Source organism: Apis mellifera, linkage group LG7, assembly GCF_003254395.2.
Source record: "Apis mellifera strain DH4 linkage group LG7, Amel_HAv3.1, whole genome shotgun sequence".
NCBI classification, from domain to species: Eukaryota; Metazoa; Arthropoda; class Insecta; order Hymenoptera; family Apidae; genus Apis; species Apis mellifera.
The window spans coordinates 1,395,755-1,413,088 of record NC_037644.1 but is presented as its reverse complement, the minus strand read 5'-3'; the positions used below and the strand labels follow the sequence as shown (position 1 = coordinate 1,413,088).

The 17,334-nt window shown below is 24.4% G+C and overlaps 4 protein-coding genes across 5 annotated transcripts; 2 read left to right on the top strand and 2 right to left on the bottom strand.

Annotated features, from left to right (window-relative positions):
* Positions 1–427: 427 nt before the first annotated feature.
* Eif3h (eukaryotic translation initiation factor 3, subunit H) lies at positions 428–1,715 on the bottom strand. Its single transcript, NM_001242520.1, has 2 exons — positions 1,330–1,715; positions 428–1,253 (listed from the first exon to the last, which is right to left on the bottom strand). Exons 1-2 carry the CDS (start codon positions 1,590–1,592, stop codon positions 506–508), a joined length of 1,011 nt encoding a protein of 336 aa, NP_001229449.1. The 5' UTR covers positions 1,593–1,715; the 3' UTR covers positions 428–505.
* A 214-nt stretch (positions 1,716–1,929) lies between these two features.
* LOC727260 lies at positions 1,930–6,917 on the top strand. Its single transcript, XM_006559179.3, has 7 exons — positions 1,930–2,115; positions 2,218–4,380; positions 4,467–4,629; positions 4,704–4,864; positions 4,924–5,137; positions 5,236–6,081; positions 6,157–6,917. Exons 1-7 carry the CDS (start codon positions 2,032–2,034, stop codon positions 6,798–6,800), a joined length of 4,275 nt encoding a protein of 1,424 aa, XP_006559242.1. The 5' UTR covers positions 1,930–2,031; the 3' UTR covers positions 6,801–6,917.
* A 1,340-nt stretch (positions 6,918–8,257) lies between these two features.
* Positions 8,258–11,667, bottom strand: LOC100577220 (regulatory protein MIG1). The gene is made up of 2 exons (XM_003249406.4): positions 10,861–11,667; positions 8,258–10,053 (listed from the first exon to the last, which is right to left on the bottom strand). The coding sequence occupies exons 1-2, from the start codon at positions 11,222–11,224 to the stop codon at positions 8,567–8,569; spliced, it is 1,851 nt and encodes a 616-aa protein (XP_003249454.1). The 5' UTR covers positions 11,225–11,667; the 3' UTR covers positions 8,258–8,566.
* Positions 11,668–12,979: 1,312 nt separating this feature from the next.
* On the top strand, positions 12,980–17,202 carry LOC409410 (plasminogen activator inhibitor 1 RNA-binding protein). 2 transcript variants are annotated; one of them, XM_006559156.2, is made up of 6 exons: positions 12,980–13,573; positions 14,383–14,536; positions 14,629–14,811; positions 14,908–14,979; positions 15,068–15,560; positions 15,642–17,202. In XM_006559156.2, the coding sequence occupies exons 1-6, from the start codon at positions 13,318–13,320 to the stop codon at positions 15,726–15,728; spliced, it is 1,245 nt and encodes a 414-aa protein (XP_006559219.1). In that variant the 5' UTR covers positions 12,980–13,317; the 3' UTR covers positions 15,729–17,202. The 2 variants fall into 2 exon arrangements, with proteins under 2 accessions (XP_006559219.1, XP_392925.3); XM_392925.6 differs by having other exon boundaries at positions 14,905–14,979.
* The last annotated feature ends 132 nt before the right edge of the window (positions 17,203–17,334 follow it).

The following is a 17,334-nucleotide window of genomic DNA, read 5'->3' as shown; positions in this document are numbered from 1 at the left end:
ATATTGAATATTCTTTATATTTTCAATTTTATGTCAATTTTTTGTTTTAATTACTTTTAATTTTTTATAAATATATAAAAATTTGTAATTTATTAAAATACATAAAATAAAAAAAACTAAATTACTTATTTATTAATAAAATTTAATTATTATATAAATTTTTTTAAATGTTAAATATTCATAATATATACAGTTTTGTACAATATATATATATATATATATATATTGTACAAAACTGTATATATATATATATATATATATATATATATATACAATATAAATATAAAATATATTTAATATGTAAAACAATAATTTCAATAAAAATAAAATTTTTTTAAAATTTTCCTTTTTTTTTATAGACAATAAAAACTTTCAAACTAGAAATAATAATAATAATAATAATAATAATAAAAAAGATTAAATATGAATATTTTGTTATGAAATTTTATTATTTTAAGTATTATTTTTTTATTATAAATTTTTAAATTACAGTCATAGAAATAATTTAATGTGAGGATTTTGATTCCTTGGCATTTTGAAGACTTTGAGTAATATACAATTTTGCTAAACTTTGAGCACAAAATTGTGAAATATGTTCACTGTATGTATTAATTTGTCCAGCAACAATCATTGGATTCAATCTTGGTGGAACAGGTAATGGTCTCATCAATTTGTTTATATCATCATCTGGTAATGGAGGCTCATCTTTTGCAGCTCTAGCAGCATTTTCTTGAGCCCTTTTAGCTAAAAGTCTATTTTTTTCTTGTTGTTGACGAACAACCAGTTGTTGATATCTATTAAATTTCATAGCTTCTTGATTTAATTCATCTACACGATCCATTAAACAACGTAATTGATTTTCCAAGACTGTAGCTGTTCCAAGATCTAAATATTTGGTACCTTCTTCTTCTGGAATCATTTCCTCCAATTCAGACATCATTATATTAGTTAAATTACTATTTTTTATCACAACTGGAATCTCAATAAATAAATTCTCATAACCAATTTTTAAAGTACGCAATGCTTCTGGTGTAAATTCACCTTCTTTGTACATTTGTATAGCTTGTGGAGTAAGTCTATATGCTTTCAATGTCAAAAAACCTCTAGCTGACTTAGCTGTATCATATATAAGTACCACTGATTCTTCAATGGAAGTTTGATAATGATACTGTGATTCTAATAGAGATACATTTAAAAAATTACCAACATCTGCACTTTGATACCATCCAACATGAAAATGATCAACATTTACCCTGAAAAAAATACAAATTAAAAATTATATTTATTTATTATATATAGAAATAATTTTAAATGTCGAATATAATTTACCAACGAAGACGACGCATCATAGCAAGTTGATATTCTTCTTCGTCCATAATTTCATCATTTTTAGGAAAAGGAAAACAATTCGTAATTTCAAGACGATTTTGAACAACTAAACCAAGCAGAGCTCCTTGAGCAACATCCATATTACTCATTGATTCTTCATGACAATGTTTTACCATTTTCATGACTACTAATCCGTCACATTGCACATAATCTATTCTAGGCTCTACTTCAGGAATTCTTCTGGTTTGAGTTCTTGAGTTCATTTTTAATTAAAAATTCGTATTGATTTAAAATAAACTTTTTAGCATACGTTTTCAGTTATCTTTCTATTAATCTAAGTTAAGTTAAAAAGAACCTAATGCTTATAAAAGCAAAGCATAGAAAAATAAATAACATAGATATGAAACTAATCGTTTAAAATTATAGTATAATACTTTAATTATAAATTTTAATATTAAAATTTTTGCTAGAAAATAATATTTTTAATAAAAAGAATTAATTTCCGTATCTGTAATTTAATCATGATTAAATAATGATTATAATAAATCAAAAATTTTGATATTATATGAGTATAAGTTACATGTACTATATACATTTATTTTATGATATATTTCCACCGCGTAAATGTGAAATGATCTGCAACCTTCTTTACTGGTTTACTGTGTATATAATTGGTTGTAAAATTTAATACTAATTGAAAAAATGGATAATATAGAGGGAAAAATAAAAAAATGGATTATACTAATTCAAACAGAAAAATTAAATAATGTAATAGAAGATATACAGGTTTGAAATATTTTTTTAATAAAATTTCATTTATTGATTTAATATTGAATTATAAATTTTATATTTTTTTAAATAAATGAATTTCATACTTCATTTTTACAGGCAAATGTGCTTAATCAAAATGAAAAAATTAATAAACATATTTTCAAACTATTATTATATCTTTCACATACTGCAGACAAATGTGATAAACAAAATTACGCCATAGGAAAAGAAATATATAAATTGACTTGTACTTTATGTTCAAATTTGATTGATGTACCAGATAATAATAGATTTGTTTCCAGTTTATTTCATATAATTCGTTGTTTATTAACAATGTATATGTTTAATGAGGCATATAATATATGTTGTTATTTAAAAACAGAAACATTACATTCTTATTGTTCTGACAATGTGAGTGATATATTAGTAAAAATAGCTTATTTATGGCATAATGCAATTAATAATGAATTTATCATTTTACAACAAGATTTATTAAATTTGAAACATAATTTACAATTAAGAAACATCATTAAATATGAATTGGAAGTAATACAAATTGTATATAAAAATCCTACTAAGCCTTTACTTACAAAAATTAGTTCATATTTAGATAAAATTGCATTGATAAATATAAAACCAAATACATATTTTTCTGATTTCTATGCATTTATTATTGATTATTTATTACAAATAAAATTATTTTTAAATATTGAAGATAAACATGTCATATGTCGTCATATGCTTCATATAACAAGCAGATTTATATGTGAAAATATTAATCAAAAATTAGTATTAAATGTTTTAAATACTATAAGTAATTATTTCAAAAAAATTTTAATAGATGATGAAGAATGTTATCAATGTTTTCTATTCTTTGAATCTGTATGCCTTACATTTGTGAAACCAATTGATTATTTAATAAATAGTGTTAAAAAAATTCAAGAATTAAATGATAATTATTTAAAACTTACAAATAAATATGGATATGTAGGTCCTGTTAAATGGATGACATTTAGTATTGTTCAGATTTTACAAACTTTGTTTATATATTGGGAAACATGTATAAAAATTGAGAAAAAGATATATCTAAAAAATGATTTATTATTAGAAACAATAAAGCTAATTGGACATATTAGTACATGTTTTCTTAAGCAAACATCAGACAAATGTAAATCTTGTCAAAATGAAAATTGTATGGTTAAGAAAGATATTTATAATGCAGTAGTGGTAAAAACTACATGTATCAATTTCATTAGCAAATTTCCTAAAAATGATTTATCAAAGGATATTTATATACTTATTAGAAAATTTTTTGAACAAAATATAGTATTCATTCATGAAATGAAAAAATGTAAATGCAAATGTTGGACATATTTATGGTCTACTTCTAGTGCTTTGATTTATAATTTAGGTATAATGACTGATTGTTTTTATGAAGAAAGTGTATCTTTATTTTCCTTGTTATTTACTTCTATTATACAATTTGATGGAATTGAATCAAAGTCACAGTATATTAATCTTCAGAATCCTATTAGTTTTACATTACATAGAATAAGTTTTCTTCATTACAACAATAATATGTATAGAGAAGCAATGACTGCAACTGCATTAAATGCCCTACTTAGTTATAATGATCCAGATTCAAAAGCATTTCGAATGTGGGCAAATATAAAACATAAGTCAGTGACTTCCAAAGAAATTATGGAAATGACTATATTAGCCTGTTTACAGAAAGATAAATCAAAGATAGAAGAATTAGGATTATTTATTGAATTATCAAAATATGATCTTATTGAAATATGCTTAAAAGAGGCAAAAAGTTTGCAAGAAGCAAAAGTTAATCTCACTGTTGCTATTCAAAAAGTTCTTAATGAAATGAAAAAATTACAAACAAATCCGATACAATATGCCCGTGTGGTACAAATGTTAGTATATCATTCATTACATTTTGATTACAATGAAGATATTTTAGAATATATTAAAGAAGCTCTTTCAAGTTTAAAACAAATTAAGATAGATAAATCTGTTTTGTATTTGCAAGGCAATTTAGAATTTTATATTTTTGTAACACAATTACGTATAGTAAATAAAAAGACTCAAGAAGAAATAGAAAATATGAAATTTACATTATATACTACAAAATTAAATGAAATTGGGGAGAATGAATCTCATGATGTAATTCCAGCTTATAGCATGATAAATATTAAAGAAGATTCTAGACTTATGATGTATCTACAGACAGCATTAAAAAAATGGGGAAAATATTTAAAGCAAAATTTAGTAAGTTTAATGAATGAATGAAAGTTTAATATATATATATTTTTATAAAATTAATTTATTATTATTTATTAAACATTTGTTAATAGAAAGAAATTACGAATGGATACGAACCTTTAATAACTTTACGAACATTAATAATAGCGGGTGAATATGCTCATTTGTACAGATATCAAGAATGTGAAATCAATATATGGAAATTTGCATATACATTAGCATTTGAATTACAAGACAATTCAACAATTATTTATGGTATAAGAATTGAAATTTATTTTTTTAATTTATTATATATAAAAAATATAAAATTTTAATCAAATTATCATTAGTTATTGGACGTTGTATATCATTGAGGCATATCAATTATGAATGGATTACTACTGCTAAAAACCTTACCTTTAAATTGAAAGATACTAATGATGAAGACACAATTTATGCAATTGCTATTTTTTGGATAAGTTTATCAGATTTTTATTTTGAATGTAACATGGTAAGTTTATTATTTATGGACAATTAAAAACATGTAATTATTTTATATTTTATTTTTAGTATGATGAAGCTAGAAAGTTACTTGATGAATCTAGGAAACTACCAGGAATTTCTTTCTTCAATAATATAGCTGTATATTTATATAGTCTTGATAGAATTTTGTACAATTGTTACTTGTACAAAGAAACTATTAAACATGAAGAGTATACTCGATACATTGTTGAAACTTTATATACTCTAGTTAATTTAAATGAGGAACTTTCTACAAGAAAATGTAAATTTTTTATTTATATTTAGAAATTATTTAAAAATATTAAAATATTTAAAAAAATAATATGAATCTTTTAATATTATATTTCAATATTTTCTTAGGGAAACCACAAGATAAACATCTTTTTGGATTTGATATTTTATTATCTACAACTGTTAATTTATCTCTCCGAATGAATAGTTTATTATCTTTTCGAGAAATCAGTGCTCATTTAGTACGACGATTAAAAACTGCACAAATTTTGGGGGCAACTATAAGAGTTGCAGAAATTTTAAAATGCCTCTGTTACATTGATTTATCACGTGAACAGTTAAGAGACTGTGAAATAAAACTTCAAGGATTGGAACATATTTTAAATATTGAAACATTTAAGGTATCTATGAACAGTAATATTTCAAAAATCAATCCAGAAAATGTTTTAATAACACCAACCCGAGCTATAGATCCTATCAGAGACATTCCCCAAAATAATACTTCTCCAATTCTTCAAAATAAAGTATTCAATTTGCCTGAATTTATATACCATAAAGACTGTAATTGTTATACCTGTCAAAATATATCATATCATTATTTGATATTTATAAGTACACATATCAGAGCACAATTATATGCATTACAAAAAAATATCACAGCCTCATTGCAACACTTTCATGGAGCATTTAAGATAAAAGAAAATTTGATGAAAACAAAAAAATTATATAATAATGAATATCTCCCTTGGCAAGAACGTTTTTACAGTATAGACTATATATTATTATTAATAAATTTTTCTTTCTTCTTAAGAAGTTATTTTCATACAAAGCAAGAAAAAATAATAAGCATTATGTCATTAGTGGTTCATTTATGCGACATGTATAAATTGAAAGGACATCCAATTTTCATGGCTGTTGAAGAATTAATGCTTGATTATCGTTTTCAAAAAATATTTAATTCTTCTGATGACGCGGGTAATTATTTACATATAATTATAAAAAAGATATTTATATATTTGAAAACATAAATTATATTTAAATTTTTTGTAGAATTTATGGTTTCTGATTCTTCTGATATCGATGTAAGTAAATATGTCCAAAACGTGAATATTGAAGGAACTATTTGTGTAACACCAACTATCAAAAATACTCGTGTGAAAAAACCTATTACTCTCCGACGTAATCGAACTCCTCCACTTTTAAAATTAACTAAAGTTAATATGAACTTCAGCGATGATGAAGATATTTCTTTACCATCATCAGACTATAAAATTACAAGATCACGTAGTAAATTAACGAGAAGAAAAATTTTAGATGAAGAATATTCTGCTACTGTTAATCAAACAGAAGAGGAAACAAATCAATTCAAAGCTAATTTGTTATTACAGGAGTTAATTGATATAAAAAAACACAATTCGAATGTTTCAATAAAAGAAATAATTGAAAAGATTGCATTGTTAGCACCAGATATATCAGAATATTTATATAAAATAGTAGATAAAATAAATGAACCAGCGACAACTAAAAATATGCGAAAATTAATCAATGCAATAGAAAATCTTAAAGTGAATACAATTTCACAAGAAAATGTTAGAAAAACTCGAAATTCCAAAAAAATAATTTCGATTGATTGTAATAAAATTAATCAAATAATTGCATTATTTAAAGATTTTGATATTAATGAAGAAAGATAGTATTGATCAAATGAACAAAAAAGTTGTAATATTTGAAATTTCTGAAGAATTCTATTTTTTATAACAACAGATATTTTATGACAAAAAACAATAGAATTAACGAGAAAAATATAAAATAATTACAGCAAAATAATTTAAATAATTAAAAAAATTCCATAAATGAAAACACTACAGATGAAAATATTAGAAATTTCAATATTTTAAATAAAAAATTATATAATATAAACTAAAAAATCAAAAGAAAATTTATTATAATATAATTTTGTAATAAAACATTACTAATATTTTATATATAATATTAAATATTAAAAGTTATATACATTGGTATTATGTATTTTATCAAGGATTAAAATTATCTTATAGTGAAAAATATCAAAAATTATTTAAAAAATTTTTCTTTTTTAATTATATTTTATATATTATGAATTAATTAAATACATCTTATAAAATTTTAAAAAATATTTATTAAAATATTTCACATATGTACACATCTAGTAAAAAATAGTAGGAGTTAAAATTATAATTAATGATATTACAAATGAAAGTTTTTTATCTTATGTATATCTATTACTTTTCCTTTGTAACATTTTATAAATAATAATCATATTTATTCCAATTAAATACTTTACAAACTTCATTCATATTTTGGAAAAAAAATTTACTTGTAAATCTTTCTAATATTCTAAATATCACACAATTTTTTTATTATTATATAGTATGATAATAAATAAATTTTTGCATCATTATCTAAAAGGAAAATGTAATATTTTATAACTTCATTAAATGAAAAATCAAATGTAGAAAATTGCATTAAAATATCAATTATATCAAAATTTTCTCTTGCAATAATATGAAAATATAATGAATATTAATGAACAATTGAATAAGTGCAAAGTTAATAGTTATTGTATCAGATATTTTCATATTACTTGAATGCAAAAATAATTGATAAAAAAAAAATAATTTTTAAAATTTTTGTCAAATTGGATGAATGATCAAATAATCTATTTTTATATATATTTAAAATTAAAAGTATATAAGAATTTTGTATTGTAAACAATCTTTTCATTTCATTAAATGGTAAATTATATATTAATAACACAAATAAGATTTGTAAAGTATAATTTAAATATACATAGAATAATTTTTAATTTTTTATATAACTTATTTTGCTTTCTTTTTTTGTTCTGATAAAAATTTTGAAATAAATAAAAAATATTTTCATATATTTAAATGTTAAAGTTATATATTCATTGTTTATATAAGTTGAGAAAAATTTTTTATGAAAATTACTTTGGTAAATTGTATACAAATACAATAGTAAATCTATGTGAAATTGAAGCTTTATAATATTATTTTATCAAATTAAAAATATCTTGCAGAATTAAATTTATGAAAAGAAATATGTATTTTTCATACATAAATCATTTTTTTTAAAAAGAAAAACAAAAAGATCAGAAACGAAAAAAAGAAAAAAATATTTTCAGATTTTTACTCTTAATATTAATAATGGCATAAAGTCATAACATGTAGTTTTGTAGTAAAATACTAATAAATGGTCAACGTAATAAACTGTAACATTATAATGTAATTAGAAAAATATCAAAGAAAATTGTAAAAAATGCTATTTGATAGTGTAACAAGAAAGGCAGATTTGAATTTTTCATTATCATGTTCAAAAATGAACTTCATTATGACAATAAATGCATTTTTATTCTTTTCTGCCATACAAAAATAATACGAAACTAATAGCCAGTAATCACAGTCTATAAATGGGTATAATTCAGCTCAGAGTTAACATAGAATTCATCTTTATTCTGTTTAAAATTCACATTTCTTCCTGTCTCTTCTTGATTTTTAGCTAATTCCATCAAAGCTAAAGCTCCTAACCATTTTTGACTATCCTCTGGAATTGGTAACTTGATAATATTATCCTCCTGCTTAACAACAACTACTTTTAATCCTGTTTCAGATTTTATTGGTGATAATTTTGAAATAGTATCTTTATTATTATTATTGTTGTTGTTATTGTTGTTGTTGTTATTGTTATTATTATTAAAACTTCCAGCTAACATCAAAACAGTCGGTCTTGTTACATTTTCACTAATATGAGAATTTATAAATGTATTTTGTTTGGAAATATTTTTTTGACCAAAATCCTGAATTGTTATATTGGATTGATTCAATGAAGATTTAGATATTTCATTTGTTAAATTATTATTCCAATATATATTATTTGAACTTTCAGAAGATTCAAGTTTACAAGTAGAATGATTAATATTAGTTTTTATTTGATTTATATCATCTGAAAAATTATTCACATGATGTGAAGAATTCCAATTACTTTGAGGCAATATATTTGATGTTTGAAATACATATTTTTGTTCTTCTTTTACTGGTGGCTCTAGAGATTCATTTTCTACAGTTGTATCCCATATTTGGGGAGATGCATAAGAGGCATCTACATCTGATTTTGTAAGTTCAATTTCTTTACATGCATTTAAACATGAATTATCTAACAAAGTAGATGAATTATGAACAGGTGAACTCCAATGCATTTGATTATCATTAATTTTAAATGAAATAGTTGTAGGTACATTAATAGATTTAGTGTCCCAATTTAAAGGTTTTGCTAATTGTTGTTCTAAACAAGCTTCACGTAACCACCTTTTCTTTGGCTGAAGTCTATCTAATGGTCTTCTTAAAGGAGTAATTGCTAATTTTGTTCCTATTTCTTCATCTTCAGATGTTTGTAATACTGTTGGATCTTCATCTTGACTTTCTTCTTGACTATCTTGACTTTCTCCACAATACAATCTTTGATTAGATTGCTTACAATCTAAATTTTCTTGTTCCCCTGTTGCATCCATCATCAAACCTTTTCTAGATTTAACTCTTTTGTGATTTTCTGAACTACTCTTCCATGTTTTTTTTTTACGTTCATTCTTTCCTGTAGGTGTTCTATCTTCCCTCTCTCTGGACATTTTGTAACGTTCTAGCCATCTGGTAACATCATGAGGTAACTCAGTATTTTCTGATACTGGTTTTAACACAAAATCATCAGATCGTGTAAGAGTAGCATATGGATGATCTGGACAATGTCTATTAGCATGTGTAAATCGCATTTCACAGCCAGGTTCTGTACATAAAAATGGTTTTTCTCCAGTATGTAATCGCTGATGGGTTTTTAATTGTCCTGATTGTGTAAAAGCTTTTGTACATCCAGGATAATCACATGGATATGGCCGTTCTCCTAGAATAATAATAATTTGTTTATATAACAAAAATATATAAAAATATTTTCTTTATTTATAATATATTTTAAAAATATATACACAAATCAACATCTCTTCTGTATTCATAAATAAGAAAATACTTTTAGTTAAATTTATTAATATATTAACTATTAATAATGATTAAAATATGAATATATATTATGAAATATTTTTCACATAAATTTATAAACATAATTATTTATTATTGATAATTTATTATTATATAATATTAATATAATAATAATAATTAATAATTATTTAACATAAAAAATTATAATTAAAAAATTAATTTTTTACAAGTATAAAATAATAAATTATCTTTTATAAAATAAAATATATAGCAAGGGGAATTTAAACAATTTTCCATTCAATAAAGTAATTTAAATAAAAAAAAACTATGAATTACTTTTTTCTTTCAAACAAAGAAAATTTTAAAATTTGTTTATTATATAAAATATATTTTTTTTTCTATTAAATAATATTAGAATATAAGTAATACAAGAAGTATTATAAATATTTTGTATTTAATGATATAGTATCATACTATTCATGTTAAATTATTTTTATAAGTAAGCCATTTAATTATTTAAAATGCGCGTGATGGCGAATGGCGGGACGCGTGATCATATAGAATCATACAAATCATTGAAATCATATGGCTCTACGAATTATTGATGAAATGTATAGAAAGTTTCTTCACAGAAACTTTTATTAAAATTTTTTATATTTCTATAAAACATGGAAAAATTATTAGATTAGTAACCGAAACAATAAACAATGCATACCTGTGTGAGTACGCAAATGTGCTTGAAGACTTTTTTCTCGTGGAAATACACGGCTACAATAAGTACATTTTATACTACTTGGTGAAGTACTTCCTTGCATCATAAGATTCGAAAGAGCATCAGCTCTTGGTCGACCACGACGATGACTTTCTGAACCTCCAGAACGTGATCGAGGTCCGGATCGCGTGGCTACCACGCTATTTTCTCTATATTCTGGTGAAGAGCATGAGCTACCCGGACTAAGATTTACATTTCTCGCCTCTTCACTCCAATTCCACGGATAAAGCATACTATCGCACATCGGAGGGCTACACGGCAACGCTTCTAAGGGACGCGTTTCACGCTTCGGCGTGTGCAATTCCATTTCACGTTTTTCACTTCACTATACACCTCGCCCGCCACCTTTGAAGTTCGTATTAATACAACCACCTACTCTCTCTTTACCACTTTCCGTGTGCCGCGTGCAACTAGTAAACCGCCAAAATGAGTACCGGGTATTATGTATATATGTATATGTGTATATGTATAAGTACGTATAGTTCGTGCTCACAATATTACAAAAAGTTATTCAAAATTCAGGACTATGAAAATAATCGATTAGAAAGTTAAATTTCTTTCACTGCAAAGAAAAATAATTACGTTTTGTCTCACTTCTTGTATTGTTGGCATCGTCTTACCGACTGTTTTCTACACGCGGCTTCATTCTCGTGCGCGCGCATTCTTTTCTTTGTAAAAGCTTGACCAATCAGAGGCTTGTCAGAAAAAGAAACGCGTAATACAAACTTAGCCTATTAAGACTGTTGTTTGCATAATGCATTATTTAATTATCATCATAAAATTAATTGTTATCTTTTGTAAATATCTTTATATCATATATATAAACTTTAAATGCTTATAAAAATTAATGTTTTAATTAATTTTTAAATATTTTTCCACGTAAAAGATAGGTAATATATATTTCATAAAATTTTGTATATTTTTTAATAAAATATAAATAAAAGAATAATAAAAATAAAAAAAATTATGTTATAAACAATAAATAAAATATATTATTTAAATTAAGTATATTCAAAATATATTATTACAAAAAAAAATATTACTCAATATATATAAAATATATTTTTATATATAAAAAATAATTAGAAAATAATTAAAAAGGAATATATATTTAAGTATAATTATATTTTTAAATTATATTTATATTAATATTATATTTTGCACTAAAAGTTTTAATTTTAAAACTTTTTAATATTTAATTTATATTTTACATAAAAATGCGGCATAATAATTTCATAAATGGTTTACGTTAGAACGATATGTATATGTATAAAACATAAATTAAAAAAAATGTTATGGATTGTTAATAAAATTTTATTGTCATATAATACTATATAATAATATAGTTTTAATATTATATTCTTTTATTCAACTATTATAATTTTCAAGATTTAATTCGATATAATATATTACTTTTTTAATATATTTTATCATTTATTTTATTAATTAGATGTTTGTGTTTTATTTTTTAAATTTTAATATATATATATTAATATTAAAATTTTATTTTTTATATATTGTTTAAGAAATAAATAAAATAAAGAATAATATAGCTTCATTTTATATATTACATATTTTACATATATTTTTATATATTAATATAAATAAAAAATTAAAAATATATAATTTTAGATAAACTTTAAATATATTTATTTTTATGTTTAGAATGAATTTATGAATGATACAAATGCTAATACATTGAAAATATTTATGTTTAAATAAGATAAATAATAATAATATTTAAATAAGAAAATAATATAAAATTATTATTTATTACAATTAGAGAATAATAAATTTACGAGGAATAGAACTATTAAAAAATTTTTAAGTATAGTATAATTTTGCGTAATGTAAAAACAGAGATTTTCAATTGTTGAATAAATTATAACTATTGAGAATAGAACATCATATTATTAGTTTTCATTTTTATTCAAATGACATGAAATATGATATATGATTAAAATAGCAGATTGGTATATAAATATTATTGTACGACAATAAGATAAAGTATAAAAGATAAGAAAATCTATTCAGTTGGTGTGTTAAGTAATTCATGGAAATAATGCCGGTTTCTTTGAGAACGACAATTGCGAAAGTATATTGCTTTATTGCTGGATATTAGTTATTTTAAAAATACAATGTAATTAAAATTAAAAACTCGATTTTAGACAATATTTTATGATTTGAAATCATATAAAATTAAAGATATAAATAATATTGGTGGGGAGGTGGCGCGCTGGGTGCAAGACAATTATGCGGTCCCTCCCTGAGCACAGACCTCGTGGTGAACTATCTCCGACTCAGCCATATTGAAATATTGAATGTCTCTGTTACACAAGGGCTCAAGAGTAGCCGTGAAATTTTCGCGTGATCCTCGACGAAGAGAGGATAAGAGACATCATGGAAAATATGTACAGCATTGCCGTTACCAACAAATTCTCGTTAGCGTTGGGTGATGACGAAGATCCACATGAAAAGCTTAGAGAAGAGGAACTAAAGAAGGAAGCTAGGAAAAAGGAGAAGCTTTCGGAGAAAGAGAATAAGAGTAAGCAGACGGACGCACAAAAAGGAACCGGTAATAAAACGCAAAAAAACCGCGTGATCAAAGATTCTCAGCAACAACCGTCTAAAGTGCAAGATTTGAAGAAAGATCAAGGTTAGTAATTTTTCATTACAATCTTGCCTCGTGCGCGGTATTATGGCCGTCGCCCCTAGTCCTCGTGGGTCCATGTGCTTTTGATATTTTGTCGCATAATAAATGATTTTTTTATTTTACTAGCAATCATTTATTTTTAATTTTTAATTTTTTCAATTAGTACTATTTTATAAATTGAAACTATTCGTGCAAATTTTAATTTTCTACTATCTATTTCTTGTAACTTTTTTGAAAATTATTTATACTTTATAATGTAATATTCTTATACTATAAAAAAAAAATTTATCGATGGATAACTTCGTATTTAATAATAATAAAAATAAAATAATAGTAATAAAATAATAGTAATAAAAAAAAATACAAAAAGAATATGAATTATTTTCAAAATTTTATACAATTGTAAAATGAATAATTTTAATGTAATTTAAGTATTTAATTTAATATAATTTTAGTACAATTTAAGATTAGTAAATGATAACAAATTATTATATTTTATTAATTAATGATTTATATAAATATTCTTTTTGCTTCAAATAATCAATATATTTTATTAAAATTAGGTGGTTTTGTATTTATATATGTCAAGTTAAATTAATAAAATCGAAGAATTTATTATATATTTTCAAAATATAATATTCTTTTATTTAAAAAATATATTTTTATGTTTATATTTTATATCAAGATATCATTTAAATAAGAGTATGAATATATATTATTTAAAATAATAATTTTTTACAATTAATTTACATTTATTAATTATATTAATTTTATTTTATAGTTATTCTTAAACTTGTAAAATTTTGATGTAGGAGACAAAAAACCATCTCAATCAAGAACTGGTGGTGGAGATCGTAATGTGAAATTCTCCGGAGAAAGTAGAGAAGAGCGCAATAACAGACGTAATCGTGAAGATGGTGAAAGAACACCCCGTGGTCAGGGAGAATTAAGACGAGGACCTCCTGGGTTAGTATATTATAATATATTATATAAAATATAATAAGATGAAATTGACATTATTTTTTCCCAACTTTTAAATTCTTTTATTAACTTTTTAGTGAGGGACGTGAAACTCGAGAATTCCGAAATTCTAATGATAATCAACGTGGAGATTATGGAGAACGTAGGGGTCGTGGTGGAATGCGCGGAATGGTGCGTGGACGTGGAGGATCACGTGGTCGTGGAGGATATGATTATCGTGGAAAACGTGAATTCGATCGTCAATCTGGTTCCGATAAAACGTAATCTTTTATTTATTGTTATTTTACTCTAAGTATTTTTAATATTAATAAATATAAAAAATTAAATTAAAAATTTATTTATATTTGTTCAAGCAGTGGAATTAAACCAGTGGATAAAAAGGATGGTGCTGGTAGCCATAATTGGGGTACCCACAATGATGAAATTGAGTAAATATTATTTATAACAAAACTTTTTAAGATTTAAAAGATATTCAGATTTATTTTAAGATTTTGTTTTTTTCTATATTGTTTTCAGAGAAAGTTTAAATCAAGAAAGTCAAGATTGGACTAATGAAAAAACTGATGGAGATACTAATCAAACAACTACAGAGATAAAGGAAGGAGAAGCAACTACAGATACAGTAGAAGAAAAACCAGTTGAAGAAGAATCTCGTGAATTGACATTGGATGAATGGAAAGCTTTACGTAATAACAGAGTTAAACCTCAGTATAATTTGCGTAAGGCTGGAGAAGGTGAAGATTTAACTCGCTGGAAGAAAATGTACGCTTTGGAAAGAAAGAAGGAAGGCGCTGATGATGAAGAAGAAGAAGAGGAAGAATATGATGCCGCGGCAGAATATCCTCAACGCGTTGGAAGGCAAAAACGCGTGTTAGGCATTGAAATACAATTCAGTGATTCTCGACGTGGTTCTGGTGGACGTGGTCGAGGACGAGGTCGTGGAGAACGTGCAAATGGTCGCGGATTTGGTAATCGTGGTGCTCCTAGAGATGGAGATTCACGTGGTCCTGTAAATATTTGCATTCATTTTTGATTGAAACTTAACATAGATAAATATAATATATATTAATTATGCATTCTCAAATTTTAGGCTTCACAATCTGAGCAAAGGTCGCCTCGAGGACGCCAAAATGCTCCAAAAGTAGATGATGAGAATGACTTTCCCTCATTAGGATAGATGGTTTTGCTTGTCATCTACAATAGAATATCCCACCATTACCACCAGCATCAGTACTACTATCACAGATAAAATTACCACTAATACTAAAACTATTACTATCAACATTTTTGCGTCAGTGACAACGTTATTAATGCATAATACAGTACACCCTTGCAAAATGAGATACGTAATTTATCTAAATAAATCGTAGCGCTTTGAATGCGCTCTTACATATTGACATGTTAAACGTACACATAAGAAGTCGCATGAAACAATGTAGATCACAATCCTTTTTTGTACTTGTAATAACTCAATTTGTTCGTGGCTAGTTTTAATACTAGTTCACAGATGAACGATATTAAAAACGAGGCTGGATATTCATGGACTTGTTGAATAATCATAAAACTTGGATGCTAGACAAAAATATGGCTAAAAGACTTTAAGCGGACCAGCGGGAATAAATATCAAAAGATATTCATTTTACATAATGTAGTTTAAAGCTGCTTAAATCCGAATGAAACAAAGTTCCAAATGAAAATAGACAAAAAAAAGTATCCACCTGAATATCAGGAGGTAAGGCAGTTTAGCCTAGATTTTAATTTCAATATCTTATATTAAAGGCCTAAGGAGGCTGGCCACAGCACCGACTCTTATGAACACATGTATAATAACTTGTTAGGCGGTAAATTTTAAACATTCTTTCTGTTTTATAATTTTTATACGGTGTTTGGAGAAGCCTTCCTTGTAATTGACAAAACGTTACTTGTCGTACATAAAACATAAGAGACTTTTAAAAAAGTGTGTATTTCTATCTGATATTAAAAATATCTACTTAGATATGCTAAGTTTGGCTTATATAGAAATATATATAGATCTTTTTCCTTTCAAAGATGTAACCGGTCTGTAAGAAGTTAACATTTAAGTAAATATTATAGACACACAACACAGATATACAGCTTTACATATATATTGTATAACGAGATTAAAAGAACGGTTGAAAAAACGTTCAGAGGGCAGATAGGATGAATCCAGTCTTACATAGTTACGTTATATGTCTATCATCATGTTCTTAATTATGACCTGCTACATTAGTTATCTATTGTATTTGTTACATGTAAAATGAAGACATACCATAGCCAAAAAATCCAAACCCTCTCCATAAATGCGAAAAAAGAAAAATATAAAGCTTTTGAAGCTTAGATATATGTGTAAATAACATATTTACAATAATAAATCGTGACACATACACGATTCATTTTGGACTTGACTACTTAACCAGTCGACTTATGAAAAGATATTCTAGAAGGAGTTTTTATTTGTGCAGTATGTAAAGAATGTAAGTACAAAGGAGATAAAAAAAATATACCATCTTAATTAAAGCCTTTGTGATAAGATGTAATAAAAGACGTCAGGAAAAGCTATATGGAGAGAAAAAAAAGAAAACATGAGAGGTGCTGTATCCAATAAAGTTATGAATCGAATTTCATTGTAAGCATCTTGTTGTTATTAAATAATACCGGCTATATTTCGTTCGTTTGATATTACATATAAAATTTTTCTTTTTATATTTATATATATATATATATATATATATATATATATAAGTAAATAGTATTATTTCCTT